The following is a 19,243-nucleotide window of genomic DNA, read 5'->3' on the forward strand; positions in this document are numbered from 1 at the left end:
CCTCATTTTCACAGGAACGTGCCACTCCGGAACTCTTATCAACTGCTGTTTGAAATACTCCCATATGTCCGATGTAGATTTACCCTTAAACAGCAGCCTCCAATCAATATTCTCCAGTTCCTGCCAAATGTTGTAGTGGTTCACCTTCTCCCAGTTTAACACTACTACCCGAGGATGGCTGTTATCCCTAACTATGAGTATCTTAAAATCTCATGGTATTATGATCACTACTCCTGAACCCACTGGAATTTCACTCATCTGACTGGGCTCATTTCCCAAAACCAGGTCCAGTATAACCCTTCCCTGGTTGGGCTGTTCACATAGTGTGTCAAGAAATCCTCCTGAATGGTGCTTACAAATTCTGCACCATCCAAGACCCTAGCACAAAGTGAGTCCCAGTCAACATAGAAGTTAAAATCACCCACCACAACAGCCCTATTATTTTTACATCTTTCCAAAATGTGTCTACATATTTCTCCTCTCTCTCCTGCTGACTATTGGGAGGCCTATAGTATACCCCCAGCATTGTGATTTCAACTTTCCACCCAGTTTGCCTTACTGCATGTGTCCTCTGTTGTATCCTTCCTCAATACAACTGAGATACTCCTTTACCATTAATGCAACTCTGCCCACCCGCTTTTGCATCCCTTTCTATCACATCCAAAACCCACAAATCCTGCGACACTCAGCTGCCAGTCCTGTCCCTCTTTCAACCAAGTCTCTCAAATTGCAATGTCATAGTTCCAAGCACTAACTACAGCTCTACGTTCATCTGCCTTGCTTATGGTACTTCTCATATTGAAACACATGCATCTCAGACCACCTCCCCGATCTCTTCAGCAGCGTTTCCCTACCTATTCTTGTTTTTAGTCACATTCACTTTCGTTTCTACGTCTTCCTCAGTTTCTGCACGTACTGCCTTATTCCTCCGGCTCCTAACCCCTTGCCACGTTAGTTTAAACCCTCCCCAAACACTCGGCCAAGTACCCACCCCCCAATCACCGCCATAAGGTCATCAGTCCTTGTCCTCCCCAGGTGTAAACCATCTAGTTTGTACAGGTCCCACCTCCCCCAGAACTCATCCAATGCCTCACAAATTAGAAACTCTAGCCCCTCACCATCTTTTCAGCCATAGAACATAGAACATAGAACATTACAGCACAGTACAGGCCCCTTGGCCCTCGATGTTGTGCCGACCTGTCATACCGATCTCAAGCCCATCTAACCTACAATATTCCATGTACGTCCATATGCTTATCCAATGACAACTTAAATGTACAAAAAGTTGGCAAATCTGCTACCGTTGCAGGCAAAGTGTTCCATTCCCTTACTACTCTCTGAGTAAAGAAACTACCTCTGACATCTGTCCTATTCTTTCAGCCCTCAATTTAAAGCTATGCCCCCTTGTGCTTGCCGTCACCATCCTAGGAAAAAGACTCTTCCTATCCACCCTATCTAACCCTCTGATTATCTTATATGCCTCAATTATGTCACCTCTCTAATGAAAACAGCCTCAAGTCCCTCAGCCTTTCCTCATAAGACCTTCCCTCCATACCAGGCAACATCCTAGTGAATCTCCTCTGCACCCTTTCCAAAGCTTCCACATCCTTCTTATAATGCGGTGACCAGAACTGTACGCCATACTCCAATTGCGGTCGCACCAGAGTTTTGTACAGCTGCAGCATAACCTCTTGGTTCTGGAACTCGATCCCTCTATTAATAAAAGCTAAAACACTGTATGCCTTCTTAACAGCCCTGTCAACCTGGGTGGCAACTTTCAAGGATCTGTGTACATGGACACCGAGATCTCTCTGCTCATCTACACTACTAAGAATCTTACCATTAGCCCTGTACTTTGCCTTCCAGTTACTCCTACCAAAGTGCATCACCTCACACTTGTCCGCATTAAACTTAATTTGTCTCTCAGCCCAGCTCTGCAGTTTATCTATGTCTCTCTGCAACCTACAGCATCCTTCGTCACTATCCACAACTCCACCGACCTTAGTGTCGTCTGCAAATTTACTAATCCATCCTTCTACGCCCTCATCCAGGTCATTTATAAAAATGACAAACATGTATTCATCCTATATATATTGCTGTTTCTCCTATGACCAACTTGTGACAATGGTAGTAATCCTGAGATAACTGCCTTTGAAGACCTACATTTCAACTTTCTTTCTTCTTCTGTGTTGTTTTTAGGACCTTATCCGTTTTTTTTTAGCTATATTAGTACCAATATGCACAATGACCACTGGCTGTTCCCTTTTACCCTCCGGTATGTCCTGCAATGACCACTATCAATGCGTTGGCCCTGTAGAAACAATGTGTATCATCCATTCAAAGAACAAAAGGGCAAGTTTGTTGATTGTATGCAACTCAACGGTGACAGGTGGTTAGAAGCAGATAAGAGATGATTCCTTGCATCTTGTGTGTAAAACTTCTAATTCAGAAAAACACCATACAACTAGTGTCACGGTAGGGCAGTCCGGGAGGTGACTCCTGTGGCAGCGTCGCGGTGGGGCAGTCCAGGAGGCGTGTCAAGATGTGATGGCGGGCTCGGGGAAACAACTGATTAAGTGAATAAGGTCCAAGTGAGTATTTATACTACTTATATCGCTTATAAAGTCTTCATTTTTAGTTTATAGTTTCTAAGGGCAATAGTCAAAAATCTAGTGAAGCAAGGTCCTATGGGAAATTATGTTATTTGATTTTACAGACAATCTTAAGGGTTTAACTTAATGGTGTAATTCAAGGACAGAGAGCTCAAAGCCGTGGCATGCAGCTCCTTGTCTACGTGGGAAGTCAAACATATTTCCAGTACTTGGGACCAGAATTTGTGCAGGAATTGTTTCCGGCTGCAGCTCCTGGAAACCAGAGCTTGGAGCTGAAGCAGCAGGGCTGACACTGTGGAGCATCCACAATGATGACAATATCATGGATAGCATGTACAGCGAAGTGGTCACTCCAGATGCAGGGAGGGAATGGATGACCACCAGGTGGACAAAGCAGACTCAGCAGGTAGTGCAGCCCCTCTGGACATACTGCTGCAAAACAGATACTTTGGATACTGACGGGGGTAATGGCCTCTTTAAAGGAAAGTAACAACAGCAAAATCTGTTTCATCACTGTTAGCACTGCAGCTGAGGAGAGCATGAATAAGTGTGGGAATGCCATAGTAACAGGTTATTTGATCTGTTCTCAATCTATCTCGCTAGAATGCTTCAACTCATAGCCAACAAGGTCCCCATTGAAATGCAGCTAACTTACAGACCCAGTGGAAAATTATTCAAATTCCACGACGTTCAAGCCAAAACCAAGGTCACTCCTGTGTCATCAAGCTGCAGTATGCAGACAATGGTTGCATATGTGCAAACTTAGAGGACGAACTCCAGACCACCATAAGGGCTTTTACAGAAGTATATGATTATCTGCAAGATGAAGGTTCTCCACTAGCCTGGCCTGGCATTGTGGAGTGAACCCTCAATCATCAAGATCCAAGGGGAAACCATACAGAACTCTGACCATGCAGCATCCAGTCAACCAAAGCAGTTATTGACAAAGAGATCCAGCACTGCCTCGATGTACTAGCATACTCTTTGGCTGCCTAGAAAAAGGGTGTTCGAGGACAACATCAGATCTGACACCAAGCTCATGTATAGAAAAATGTGATGGTTCCTGCCCTCCTGTAGGGTTCTGAGCCATGGACAGTCTACAGCAGACATCTCAAGGCACTGGAGCAGTACCATCAACGCTGCCTGTATACGATCCTGCTAATCCACTCAAAAGAGAGATGCACCAACACCAACATTCTCGACCAGGCCAAAAACTCAAGTATTGAGGCATTGACCACCCTTGATTGGCTACAATGACCTGGGCACATCATCTGCATGATTGACACGAGACTCCCTAAGCTGGCACTCTACTCCAGCTCCAAAATAGCAGGCAGGCCCAGGTGGACAGATGAAGCACTTCAAGACCTTCCTGGCGAAGTGTAGCATTCCCACAGATGCCTGGGAATTACTCACCCAAGAGCATCCAAAGTGAAAGGGGTGCATTAAGGAAGGCACTGAGCACCTCAAGACTCGCTGTTGGGGGGAAAAAAGAAGAGTGGAAGCCAGGCAGAAATAACAAAGTGCTGCCACAGCAATGCCCCACCCAGCTGTTCCTGTTACCACCACCTGCCTCAAGTGTAGCAGAGTCTGCAGAACATAGAACAATACAGTGCAGAGCAGGCCCTTTGGCCCTCAATGTTGCGCCGACCTGTGAACTAATCTAAGCCCCTCCCCCTACATTAGCCCATCATCATCCATATGCTTATCTAAGGACTGTTTAAATGCCCCTAATGTGGCTGAGTTCACGACATTGGCAGGCAGGGCGTTCCATGCCCTTACCACTCTCTGAGTAAAGAACCTGCCTCTGACATCTGTCTTAAATCTATCACCCCTCAATGTGTAGCTATGCCCCCTTGTACAAGCTGAAGTCAGCATCCTTGGAAAAAGACTCTCACTGTCCACCCTATCTAATCCTCTGATCATCTTGTATGTCTCTATTAAATCCCCTCTTAGCCTCCTTCTCTCCAATGAGAACAGACCCAAGTCCCTCAGCCTTTCTTCATAGGGCATGCGCTCCAGACCAGGCAACTTCCTGGTAAATCTCCTCTGCTCCTTCTCCAATGCTTCCACATCCTTCCTGTAACGGGGTGACCAGAACTGCACACAATATTCCAAATGAGGCCGCACTAGCGTTTTGTACAGTTGCAGCATGACGTCACGGCTCCGGAACTCAATCCCTCTACCAATAAAACCTTAAACACCATAAGCCTTCTTAACAGCACTATCAACCTGAGTGGCAATTTTCAGGGATCTATGTACATGGACACCAAGATCCCTCTGCACATCCACACTACCAAGAATCTTTCCATTGACCCAATATTCTGCCTTCCTATTATTCTTCCCAAAGTGAATCACCTCACATTTATCCGCACTGAACTCCATTTGCCACCTTTCAGCCCAATTCTGCAGTTTATCCAAGTCTCCCTGCAACCTGCAACATTCTTCCACACTGTCCACCATTCCACCGACTTTAGTGTCATTTGCAAACTTACTAACCCATCCACCCATGCCTGCGTCCAAGTCATTTACAGAAATGACAAACCGCAGTGGTCCCAAAACAGATCCTTGAGGCACACCACTAGTAACCAGACTCCAGGCTGAATATTTTCCATCAACCACCACTCGTTCCCTTCTTACAGAAAGCCAGTTTCTAATCCAAACTGCTAAATCTCCCTCAATCCTGTGCCCCTGTATTTGCTCCAATAGCCTACCATGTGGAACCTTATCAAAGGCTTTATTGTAAGTCCATGTACACCACATCAACTGCCCTACCCTCATCCACAAGCTTGGTCACCTTCTCAAAAAACTCAATAAGGTTTGTGAGACACGACCTGCCCTTGACGAATCCATGCTGACTAAGTCCAATCAAATTGTTGCTTGCTAGATGAATTTTTTTTTCCTAATAATTATTCTAACTGATACCTCCTCAAAGAGTTCCAATACATTTGTCACATTTGTCAGTGCCCAGTTATTCAATTTGCCAGGACATTAGTCCCGAAGATTGTACTATCATCCTATATCTGCCTTTGTCCATTCACTCTCACCTCATCCAATCTGCTCTGTCTGCAAGGAAAGGAAAAAGTGAAGCCAAGTGGAAGCTTCTTATCCTTGATTTCTTGTTTCTCAATGAAATCTCCCAGGCATTCAGCAACATGATCAAAAAGCTGTAAGGCAGAAGGAGAAACAAAATATGACTTTACAATTTTCCTGTCTTACACAGTCAAAAAAATTGTGTAATTTTTTTATTTTTATAGTCAAGTATTTGAAGTGGCTAAAGCGTCACAATCGCATACAAGCGAAAAAGTTACAGCTTATAATTTTCTTCAGAATATACTTTCATTTTGCTAAGCATTTCTCCCATTTCCAGCATTTCGCTATAACTTAAATTTAGCATTGCAATTGATAAACTAAGTGCTATGAAAATAACGACCCAGATTCTTACTTCAGTCAGGTTCATAAGGTGTTCTTGAAGGAATAATTAATGCAGCTGTCACTGACTAAAGCAAGCATTTACTGCCCATACCTGTTAACCCAAAAGTCTGGAGTCACATTTAGGCCAGATTATGTTAAGGATGGCGGATTTTCCAAGGGCATTAATGGACCAGATAAGGTTTTACAATAATTGACAGTCGCTACTAGGCTGCAAACAGGCTATCTTTTTATTCCTTTATGCCAAATGCAAAAAGTTTGTCATAATGAGATTTGAATTCATGACTCCAGAAAATTAGCTCAAGGTTCTGAATCACTAATCCTGGGATACTATCACACCATCTCCTCCCATTTAGAATGACAGAGACTAAGGATAACATCTTCTACAGCAGCATGGTAGCTCAGTGGTTAACACTGCTGCCTCACAGCACCAAGGACCCGAGTTCAATTCCAGCCTTAGATGACTCAGGTCTGTATGAAGTTTGCACATTCTCCCCATGTCTGCATGGGTTTCCTCCCACAATCCAAAGATGTGCAGATTAGGTGGATTGCCCATACTAAATTGCCCATAGCATCTGGGGTGGGAAATTTACAGATAGGGTAGGGTGGGTTGCTCTTCAGAGGGGCAGTGTGAGCTCAATGGGCTGAACGGCCTGCTTCCACACTGCATGGATTCTATGAAATTCTGAAAGTCCTAAATGTGTGGTCTAAGTACCCAAATTCTGCACAAGCAGCGCTATTACCAGTAAATCTCTGATTGATTCATCACTGTAATCAATAGAAGAATGTGAAATTGTGATTCTTATCCACTATCTCCTCTAAACTCTCCACAAAAGATTGGAATTGAGGCATTCAGGTGTAAGTGAATTTTCAGCACAAAGATAAATCATAGTGCAAAATATGTGAAAGCTTCAATTCTGTGGGTGAAATTTCACTCATTGATAATTTAATTGGAATTGTACATGTTAAAAGAAAATAATGGTTATATTTTAACATTTACTGATTGCTTTTATTACCTCTCAGTCTCATCTTTCTTCTTCAATCTTTATTTTGTTTACTGCACATGAATTATCTCTAATATACAATTCCTGATTTAAACTCTACAGTCCCAGGTAATGGGTGTTGTCGTCTTGACAGCATTTATTGTTCATTCCTAATTGCCCTGAGATGAGTCGCCATCTTCAACCCTTATCATCCACGTAGTGTATGTATAGCACATGTGCTGGTAGGAAGGATTCTGGCTCAGCAACATCGAAGTAACAGTGATATATTTCTGACCCAGAATGTTGTGGTTTGGAGGGGAACTTGTTCCCAAATATCTACTGCCCTTATCTTTCTGGGTGTTAGAGGTCATGAGTTTGGAAGTTGTTGATGAGGGAGTCTTAGTGTTTAATTGTACTCAGGTGCTGGGCATTAATTGAGGACTTATCTGTACTGATGTAGGGGTCTCTTGTGAAGCAGTGCTAGAGTACCTAACAATGGACTAGGAGGCCTAGGATCAAGTCTCACCTGCTCCAAAAATGTATGATAGCAAACCTCAGCAGATTTTTTAGGGGGGAAAGAAAGCTATACTCATCTATAGGCACAGTGGCAAAGTATTAATGTTCAAGCCAGAACACCTGGGTTCTCGTCCCACTTGGTCCAGAGGTCTGTCATAACACTGAGCAGGATGATCAGGAAGTATATAAAGCAGACCAAGCCTAAAGGGTCTTGTGGCACAGCAATAGTGTCCCAACTTCTGAGCCAGAGAGCCTGGCTTCAAGGTCCACCTGATCTTGACACGTCATAACATCTCTGAGCAGGCTGATTAAAAACATCTCTCTCTGTGTACTTAGCTAGGACTCATGGTACAATGGTAATGTCCCCACCTCTGAACGAAAACGCCTAAATTCAAGTCTCACCTATTCCAGAGGTGTGAAATGACATCTCTGAACAGGTTAATTTGGAAAATACGTTTGAAAAAGTAGTCAGCTAAAGAGTTCATTACAAAATTCTTTTGCATTCATCTATATGAATTTACAGGAGCAAGGCACAATGACTCTGCAATTCATTAGTAGTATTTCCTACCTCTGGATGAGAAGGCCTAAATTCAAACTCTGTCTGCTCCACAGGAGTGTCACAAGATTTCTGAATAAGTTGAATTAAAAATTTCTACAGAAGCATAATCAATGTGTTTTTGTTGGTTGGAAGGGTACGAATTCAGGACTTGTAAAATTAAACTTATAAATATACAAAGAACCAGCTGGAAATCTGAATTCTAACTGACCTCAAATTAACCAGAATAGGTATTATAATTGCTAGAGGAGGAATTTTGATCAGGCCTGTGAATAAAATTTGTGCCTGAAATCTAGCTGGTTCACATGCCTGACTCTCCATTGTGTGGGAAATGTTCTGGACAAGGCCCCAACAGCAATTTGGGAGCCTGTTTCTGCATTACAGGGAGGGTGAACTGGATTTGGAGTTTAGGAACTTGGGGAAAAGGGAAGGTGCCATTTGGTTTAGGTGGTGTTGTCCATGGACTGGAAAAGTGGTGAGCTTGGGAGTCAGGATGATGGTTTGGAAGAGGTGTGGTGAAATATGAGAGAGCTTGCCCGTAAGTAGATTTGTCAGACACTTGGCTTTTCCTAAAGTTTTTTGTACCTCCCTTTATCTCTCTGGCCAAAATAAAACTTGGAAGACAGCTGCACTGTGATATTTACATTGCAACGCAGCAATTGGAAGTGGGTTGGTCAACCAAGTGTATCAAAACTCATGTACCTCCACAGAACCCAAGTCATTTTTTATGTTGGGCACGGGGGTGATGGTGGTGGTGGTGGTATGCAAGTGGCATAAAATGAGAAAGTAAATCTAATGGTTGAAAATTCATGTTGTTAGGCTGGGTTTCTAATTTTGCAGATCCAATGTTGAAAGTATTTCACTGGATCAGATAACCAATTACACCAAGTCTATGCTCAAAGTGAAAACTCAGGGCAGCTGTCGGCATGATTAATTGCAAGCACTATCCCTCTTCTGCTGACTGCAAAACCTGGGCAATAAAGTCAATTAAAATTTTTAATGAGATTCTTCTATGAATTTTGTGAATCACTGGGAAAGCTCAATTAAAAAGATACCTGGGCCTGCACCTGAATTGCTATGTGCTGCAAGGTGGGAATAGAATAGGTAGCTAGTACTTCTTTTTCCCTCCCATCCAGAGCAAGCACATGGGATGAATGGCCTCTTTCTGCACATAACCTTTCTATTTTTCTATGGTATGTCTCCTCTACACTACAGACATGGATGCTGGTGTTGGAACCAGTTCCAGCTGTATTGCAGATTGAGGGAGCCTAGTCCAAATTATACCGAAAGGAATGGATGCTCCAACTGTTGAAAGGGGGACACAGACTGAGGTGGATGTGGCCTTAGATCGCTGAGTGATAGTCAGGGGGAGTTCTAGCTGCTTAGAAGATCTAGAGGGCAAATTACTCTAACACTCCAGGAACTTCAGTTGAACAGGGCATTCACCTGGCAGTTCCCATCATTACTGCCTTCAATATCATTAAATTCAGGGATTGAACAGAGCAACCCCAAGCCTGTACCATATTAGCCACATCCTGAAATGGACCAGTCAAAGCAACATAATTAGTCTCCATACAGCCGAGTAATGGAACAAAAAATACCAGAGTTCTGTCTGTATTTTTTTCCCTGTCATATGCAGGTGTAGGCTCTTTAATGTCAACTGACCTGCATTTCTAACCAATTCTGTTATTATACACCACTGGAGAAAGTGGGGCTTGAGCCCTAGAATACTCACGAACTCTCAGACAAAGAATGACTATTTAGGTAACATATCAGAGGGCTGTTGGAACAAAGTTGTAACTAGTGAAGGCTTGCAAAACAATGTTATGCAAATGAACAATCACCTACCCACAGACGTTTTTTCAACACACTGTATTTTTAGAAACAGTAAGCTTTGTCTGTTATGCACCTGTTCTCAATAGAAGGGTTTAACTCTGATCAATCAGAAGGGATCATGCAGTGCAGTGGTAGAATCCATATTTCCAGGTTCAAGTCTCACCTACGCCAGAGGTGCAAAATAATATCTTTGAATGGATTCATTAGAAAATGAAAGTAATTAGGCAGACTGGGACCCTCCACGACTGTTGTCAATCTAGGGTGAAGTCTGTCTGGCCGCTCAAGCTTATTAAGCCATGCTCCTGGACCAAGTACTGCCAGTGATAACTGTTTACCTATGTCACTGCGCATCCAGCTGACTGGGACATCCAAATAAAAGAATTATACACACAGTTTTTCTATGAAATGTCAGCAGCATGAGTTTTGCTTCCCAGGTTCTCCTTCTCGGTTTTCTCACTGCCAATTATGATTTGCATTTAGGGAGGCATTTCAGATTCATTATGGCAGCGTTCATTCTACAGTACAGCAATCCACAACTAACCCCACCCTCTCCTGATGTCTTTCTTTCTCTCAAACATTTTGCATCTTTTTAAGAAGAAAAATAGCTATGATTTCTATCTCAACCATCGTTTAATGCTCAAATAAATGTATAAAAGATTCATCTCAAACTTGACTTCTCAACAGCAACTTTAAATTGATGGCGCTTCCATCCCCATTAAGGTACTCCTTATTTAAACTACTTCTGCTATTCACACACTTTAAAGGCAGTCACATCAGTGAAAGGCATAAGTTAATGTTCTGAAGGAGGGTCACTGGATCCAAAAAATTATTTCTGATTTCTCTCCACTGATGCTGCCAGACATGCTGAGATTAGATTCCCTACAGTTTGGAAACAGGCCCTTCAGCCCAACAAGTCCACACTGCCCCTTGAAGCATCCCACCCAGACCCACCCCGCTATAACCCACACACCCCTGAACAGTACGGGCAATTTAGCATGGCTGGTCCACCTAGCCTGCACATCTTTAGACTGTGGGAGGAAACTGGAGCACCCGGAGGAAACCCGCGCAGACATGGGGAGAACGTGCAAACTCCACACAGATGGCTGCCTGAGGGTGGAACTGTACCTGGGTCCCTGGTGCTGTGAAGCTGCAGTGCTAACCATTGAGCCACCGTGCCGCCCCAGATTATCCAGCAATTTCTGTTTTTGTTTCAGATTTTCAACATCTGCGGTTCTTTTGTTTTGTTTTAGTAAATTGTGTATGTGATCATTACCTGAACTGTGTAGGAGTGACTTAATTAGACAATATCAGGGGTTAAATAGATGGCTTTTTCCAAAGATGGGCATTCAGCTGTGAAATGTTACAACTGAAAACAATTTATTCTATGACTGGTTTCTCCCTTAAAGTAACATTTCAAATAAATTTATAAAAATGAATGCAATAATTCATACCCGTGCACCACTGCCGTGCATGATATCCTCTGGTGTAGGGTAGATCTGGGATTCCATCTCCACCTTCTGCTGTCGCTCACAAGACACTTTTACACGTAGAATGCGAAAACTGGAGCCTCCTAAATCCAGTGCAAGAAAGTCTCCCTTTTCTGCAGTAAATATCAGAAATAACATCCATGGTTAGAGTGGCTACCAGTTAGAAGTTTTAAGAGGAAATTGTTATAAGAAAATCCAGGGGGCACACAGAATAGCAGCAAGACACAACTCCATACACCTGTTCTGCCTTTCTAAATCATTGCTGATAATGTACTTCAATGCCATAATTCCTTCTGCTTTCCCATACGCCTTGTTTTCATTAGTATCTAGATATCTATCAATCTCTCTTGAATTTACTTAAATGATAGAACTTCCATTTCTGGAGTACAGAATTCACTTTGAGTGAAGAGGTTCCTCCCCACTTTAGGGCTAAATAGCTTACCTTTAATTCTCAGGCTCTGTGTGCCCTGTTCTAAACCCCTCTTTCCCAGTGTGGGAAAACATTTCTCTATCTATTTTGTTCAACCCTTTAAGAACTGTGCACATTTCTGAGATCTTTTTTCATTCTTCTAAACGTGAGAATATAGACCCAGATTCTTTAACCGCTCCTCAAGAATCAGACTAGTGAACATTACTCTACTCCCTCACTTGCAACTATATCGTTCATTAGGCAAGGGGACTAGAACTGCACACAATACTCCAGGTACAATCTAACAGCATTCGATACAATTGAAGCAAGACATTTAATTCTGTACTCAAATCCTCTTGTGATTAGGCTAACATTCATTGCTGCAATTTCAGTGATTAATGAACAAAGATACTTCGGTCCCTTTGGAAATCAATTTCCAATCTCACATCATTTAAGAAACATTCTGCACCTTCATTCTTCTTACAAAGTAGATATGTTTACAATTCTCCACATTATCGTCCACTTACCATGCTCTTGCCCACTCAGTCTGTGTCTAAAATGCCTTCTTGCCTCTCTCCATCCTCTTCACAACTCTCATTCTCACCACATTTTGTGTCATCTGCAAGCTTGGCAATCTTGCATTCACCCCAACATCCAACCACAGATTGTCAATAGTAGGGATAAAGCACTGATCTCTTTGGTAAATCACTAATCACAGCTTTTCATCCTGAAATGACCTATTTATTCCTAGTTCCTGCTTTCTGCCCAATAAGGAGTCTTCAATCCTAGTTTATTACTCCCAATCCTATGTGCTTTATTTGTGTTTACGAACACGCTGTGGGATTTTCAGAAGCCTTTTCATCTACTTATTGACTCTGCTAGTAACATTCTCAAAAAAACTCCAGTTCAAACATGATTTGCCCTTCGTATATACATGTTAATTCTGCTCCCTCAGACAATTACAATTACTAACAATCACATCCTCTCTAATAGATTCTCTCCCCCTGCAATTTTCTTACAGGAAAGAACCAAATATCCATGCCAGCAAACCAAAACTGCCTCCACATGTTCTCCTTTTCAAATTTAATATGCTAAATGTATTGGAAGGAAATACAAAGACTGGTACAAGTTTAGAACTCTTAAATTGTTATTTAACTTATTCATCTAATCAACACACTGCTGGAGCAGGTGGGACTTGAACCCAGGCCTCCCAACCCAGGGATAGGGATACTACCACTGTGCCATATAGACCTAAACAGTCTGCTGCTGGATTGTGTAGCAGAACACAACTGGATTGGGAGGCACGTGGTATTCTCAGGCAACTCCCAGCTAAGTACTAACCAGGCCTGTGTCTGCTTAGCTTCTGAGATCAGATGAGATCAGGCATTTTCGAACTAGGGTGGACATAGGCTGGGACTCTCTTCTTCAAAACAGCAATTTAATCCTGACCAATTGCTAAATTAAATCAAAGATTGATGCTATCTGTGTCATCCAAAGATATTAAGGAATATAGCAAATGGTGTTATACAGAATAAGGTCACAGATCAGCTATGTTCTCCTTAAAAGGCTGAGGCATCAAAGTCTATTTCAATGAAAGAGAAATGAATATCTTTGAACTTACAGCATCCTACGTGCTCACAAAATAGCTGCATTTCACGTTAAATTTTAGCAATCCTTTGAAGGAAGTGTCTGTCAACTTTTAAACCTTTAGAAACTAGAATTCAGGATAAAATTAACACAGTCATTTGGACAAAAGTAAACTAATTAAAGAAAGCCAGAATAATTTGTATAGGGAAAATCATGTTTCCAACTCACTTGCGCTTAAGGGCACAATACAAGTAGTGTCTCAAAAACTAGCAACTTCAAGACCAAAGGTTTGGCCAGGGGCTCAGGTCAGGTGGATGGGAACCATTAGAGAAGGTGCAGAAAAGATTCATAGGAATTATTCTTGGGATGGGGGGCTTAAGTCCTGTAGGCAGACTGGAGAAATTAGGTCTGTTCTTTTTGGAGAAGGGAAGATTAAGTGGAGATTTGATAGAAATGTTCAAAATCTTTTATTAAGTCATGAACCAAAGATTAGAATCAGGCAGAGGGAAAAATAAGGAATAAAATCATGAGGGAGCTCACATAGATAGCATAGGCTGGGAAAGCTGTTCCCACTCACAAATGAAGAAGAATAGCAGGACACGGATTTAAAGTGTTGTGCAAACAAAGAAAGGGTGAGATGAGGAAAAAAAACTTATCCGCACAGTATTTAGGTTATGGAAAGCAATGGCTGGAAATGTGGTGGAGGCAGGTTCAATGGAAGCATTCGAGAGCCTTCATGAAAAAGGGAAAAGACACGAGATTGGCATTAACTAATAGAACCTAGGTATGATGGGCTGAATGGCCCCCTTCTGTGCTGCAATAATTCCATGATACATTTTAAAGATGTGAGTATTGCTAGCATTTGTTGTCCATTCCTAGGTGCGCTTGAGAAGGTGGGTGGTGAGCTGCCTTTTTGAATCACCGAGGTCCACATGCTGTAGGCTGAGCCACAATGTCATCAGGGAAAGAATTCCAAGATTTTCGTCCAACAACACTGAAGGAAAAGTGATATATTTCCAAGGCAGGATGGTGAATGCCTTGGAGGGGAACTTACAGGTGGTAGTGTTTACACGTGTTGCTGCCATCTCCTATCTAGATGGAAGTGGTTGTGGGTTTGGAAGGTACTGTCTAAAGATCTCTGGTGAATTCCTGCAGTGCATCTTGTAGATAGTAAACACCATTGCTACTGAGCATCAGTAGTGGAGACAGTGGATGTTTGTTGATCTGTGCCCGTCAAGTAATTGTTTTTTCCTGAGTGGTGGTCAAGCTTGAGTGTTGTTGGGGCTGCATCCTCCAGGCAAGCAAGGAGTATTCCATCATACTCCTGACTTGTGCCTTGTAGTTGATGGACAGGCTTTAGCAAATCAGAAGGCTGAGTGACTGATTTCAGTATTCCTAGTCTCTACCTTGTTCTTGTAGCCACTGTGTTTATGTAGTGAGTCCAGTTGAGTTGCTGATCAATGATAACCTCAAAGATATTGTCAGTGGGGATTCAGTGATGGTGACACTGATAACTTGAACCTCGAGATGGGAGTTAGATTCTTTCTTATTGGAAGTAGTCATTGTCTGGTATTTGTATGTTAATTGTCATTTGTCAGCCCTAGCCTGTACTGCACAATCAGCGAATATCCCCACTTCTGGCCTTACGATGGAGGGAAGGTCATTAATGAAGCAGCTGAAGATGGCTGGACCGAGGACACTGTCCTGAGAAACTCCTGCAGAGACATCAGAGTCATCACAGAATCCCCACATTGTGGGAACAGGCCTTTCGGCCCAACAAGTCCACACTGACCCTCACAGCATCCCACCACATCTATCCCCCTATAACCCACCTAATCTACTCATCCCCAAACACTACGGGCAATTTAGTATGGCCAATCCACTTAGCCTGCACATCTTTCGTCTGTGAGAGGAAACTGGAGTACCCGGAGGAAACCCATGTAGACAGTGTGAGGCAGCAGTGCTACCCACTGAGTCACTGTGCCACCCATCCTGGAGCTGAGATGACGGATCTCCAACAACTACAACCATCTTCCGACGTTGCCAGGAATGACCCCAAACAGCGGAGAGTTTACACCTAATCCCCATTGATTCCAGTTTTGCTCAGGCTCCTTGATGTCACGGGCAGCTGAATTCTGAAGTTTTTGGGGCATGAGAAGATTTGAGATAGGGAGGGATGAGATCATGGGGGGGGCTTGAAAACAAACAAGAAAGTGTAAAGTCAAGACTTTGCCTGACCAGAAATCAATTAGCACAGTGGCAGTACGTTGCACTCTTATCAGATGCCTGTATTTAATGACCTATCTTCACTGCTATATGGAGACTTCTCATGTGCCTCCTTATAACAAAGCTCTTATTATTCACATAAATGCCTTTTGCAATCTTTCCAATCCCAAAAATCAACACAACAGAAAACAGCAACATAAATCTCATGCTTGATGTCTGTGGATATAACATTGGTATAAAGAGGAGCATAACGATTTAATGATGTGTGCAATGGCAATGGGAGCTCGCTTAAACTTATGCTAGGGATAGTTTGTCAAACAAACGTACTGGAGTTCTTTGAAGACGACTTGCCTCAAAAGATACTACAAGGAATTACTCTGGAAACATAACGGAATAGATGTATTGTACATACATTTCTAAGGCACGACTTTATGAAAGGATAACCACAGTGCAGTACCCAGAATATTTAGTTATAAAATGAGAAATATGGCTACAAGAGTCAGACTATAGGTCATTCTTCCCTAAACTGTTGCTTTCCTCATTGATCACAGATTTTAATGGCTTGCTACTAAAAACACACCTTGTTAATAGTTGGAGGAAAAAAGAACACTGCAGCAAACGTAGATCATTACACAAGTCAGCGCTCAGAAGAACCAACAGTACCCAAGCATGTAATAGTGCAAATGACAAAGGTTCCAGTTATTAATTCGACAGCCACTTCAAGAATCTATGGTAGCAGTAATTTTAATCGCATCAGCTTCCCATGAATTAAGGAAAGCAGACAGTGAGCCAATTGTCCTCTTCTGAACTCAAACACTTTCTTTCAAATTTCCTTCAAAGGACTAACAGCATAGTGACTCAGCATTTTAAGTATTTTTCATTTCACACATAGTAATGTCTAAGCCATCAGCATTTCATATAAAATAGTAAAAGTGATTTACGAAAATCACCATCCCAAACTGAGCTGTAAACAAATGAACATAATTGATCAGTGAATTGAAGACCACACATTTAGTGAGGCTATAATTGAGTCTGCGTGGCTTCTTTCTGTGCACTATGCAAGCCTGCTCAAATGAAATATAAACAATTATTGCCTGCGTATCTATAAACTAGAAGGACAGCATGTTCATTAAAATGTTTTTTTCTAGTTAAACATACATAATGCAAGGACATAAACTATATTTAAATACTTCATTACAGTCCAACTAAAACACAAATTACATGTAATTCATCTGGCCAAAGAGTAAACAAGACTGGAAGAAGTTTCTTTATTTTCCATAATGATAATGCGCCTCTCAGGCTAATTCTTAGATGTGATGGTATTCGAACTCCTCATCCCATGGTTTTCAAGGTGTGGGGTGAGTGGCAGCATCTCCACAACGATAAAAGGGAAAAAAAAACGGCTTTCACAACCTAAATTTCCTAACTGCATGCTGCAAGTTTCCACAAACCTTTATTTTGGGGTACATTTTGGTTTGGATACCAGTCAGAACACCTGTTCTTCTTCGAGATGATATAATTGGATCTTTTAATGTCCATCTGTAAGGGCAGACAGGACCTTGGTTTTAAAGTCTCATTTGAAATATGGAACTTTCGTCAGTGTGCAACCCCTCAGTACTGTACTGAAAGTTATTAGATTACAGGTTGGTTCTCAAGTTCAGTAGTGGGACAAACTCACAAGGTTCAGTCTCAGGTGGGAGTGCTACCAAATGTGCAACGGTTGCAAGCAAAACAGGAGAAACCAATACTCCCACAACCCATTACAGTAACAAATCCCAAAACCTAAGTGCTGACTGGTGACCAGTCTTTCTCAGGATATTTCCTGAGGAGTATTGGAAGCTTGCTGCAACATTAGATCACAAAGTGAATCAAGAAAGGGCAGGAAATGTGCTACCCATTTAAGTTTGACTTATGGAAACAAGGTTCAATTCACATAGATAAGTGGGAACGGACTGCCTTACTACATTGCCACGAAGGGCAATTAGTCCAATCTGGTTGTGTGGCGAGAATGTGTTTAGATTTATTTCAGTTATTAATATAGTCTAGCTATTCTTTGAAACCTTGCTGAAATATTTATTATACCGAATTCACAGGGCTAGGCCTCACAGCAAGATAAAACCATAAAACATAGAAGGAAAGGTAGGCCATTCAGCCCATGGAGTCTGCTCTGCCATTCAATGAGATAATTGCCAATCTGATAATCTTTAACTACACTTTCCTGTTTTTCTCCCCCACAATCCTCAATTCCCTTACTAATATAAAAATCAGTCCATTTCAAACTTGAATATATTCAATGACACCAGTCTCAACAGGCCATTGTGGTAAAGAATTCCACAGATTCACAACCCTGACAGAATAATTCCTCATCTCTGTCTCAAATGTGTGACTCTTTATTCTGAGATTTCACTCTCTGGTCCTAGGATCTCCCACAAGGCGAGATAACTTTTCCGCATCTATTGTGAAAAGTCCTCTAATAATTCTATGTGTTTCAGTAAGGTTGTCTCTTAGTCTATCTTCTTCTGAGTATAGGCCCAGAGTAGTCAACCTTCCCTCATAAAGGAATCCCTCCATACCAAGGATCAGCCTAGCAATTCTTCTCTACTTGAGATTGCCCCTAATTTCAGTACGTCTTAGATAAAGGGCCCAAAACTGACCAGAGTATTCCAGCTGTGATCTGACTAATATCTTCTATAGTTTTAGCAAAAACTTCCCTATTTTTATATTCCATTCTCTTTGAAATAAAGCCCTAAATCCCATTTGCCGTCCCTGTTACCTGCTGAATTTGGATGCTCGCTTTTTGTGATTCATGGACAAAGACTCCCAAATTCCTGTTCTGTAGTTTTTGTAGACTTTCCCCACATAATATTCAATTCACCTGCCCTTCTTGCCAAAGTGCGCAACTTCACAGTTTCCCACAGCTGCCAAGTTTGACTAATTGAAGCAATCAACTATCAGTTATTCTACAGAATACTTACACAAGAATTAAAAGCACCAGTGGTACAGTGCTTTGGCAGCTATAGGCCCCTAACTAGTAGTTCCTCCCAAGCACATTACACTCACCCAGTCATGCCTCAAATCATCACATATAGTATCAATTGCTCTTTTCTAAAGAAACCTGTTTAATTTCTTTTAATTAACTCAACACTATCTCCCTCCACTATTTCTTTAGGGAATTTTTCCATAGACTGACCTCTCATCAAAATAGTTCTAAAGCTTCAGTTCCAATTCACCTCCCTTCTGTCCCCTCAATCTACTCATCTGGACAAGATAAAACATTACAGATCTCTTTAGCATTTATATCACCACTCAATCTCCTCTGTTCCAATGAGATCGTGCCCAATTTCTATCAATGCTACTCAAACTAATTCCCCAAGCCACTCAATCATCCACTCTTTTATATATCTTTTCAATAACTCCTTTTGTAATAGAAGTCACCATAGTCTTCAGAGGACCACAGCGCTGTTCTCTCCAAGGTGGAGGTCTGTGGATTGGTAGTAACCTCAGTCAGTGCACAAATCAAATCCATACTGTTGGCATCAATTCAACGGAGCTAACAAAACCCTTACTTCTTGTCGGGGAATCTGGGGACCAGGACTGTACAA

General features: G+C 42.0%; 1 protein-coding gene across 1 annotated transcript in view; it reads right to left on the reverse strand.

Moving 5' to 3' along the window:
• The window catches only part of hk1 (hexokinase 1), a 105,091-nt gene that overhangs the window by 57,211 nt on the left and 28,637 nt on the right, over positions 1-19,243 (reverse strand). Inside the window, exons 3-4 of the mRNA XM_059653199.1 lie at positions 11,384-11,532; positions 5,657-5,776 (exon numbers count right to left, since the gene is read on the reverse strand). Coding sequence (XP_059509182.1) covers positions 5,657-5,776; positions 11,384-11,532 — 269 coding nt within the window. The remainder of the gene's footprint in view (positions 1-5,656; positions 5,777-11,383; positions 11,533-19,243) is intronic.

This window comes from Stegostoma tigrinum, chromosome 20, assembly GCF_030684315.1.
Source record: "Stegostoma tigrinum isolate sSteTig4 chromosome 20, sSteTig4.hap1, whole genome shotgun sequence".
In the NCBI taxonomy this organism is placed as follows: domain Eukaryota; kingdom Metazoa; phylum Chordata; class Chondrichthyes; order Orectolobiformes; family Stegostomatidae; genus Stegostoma; species Stegostoma tigrinum.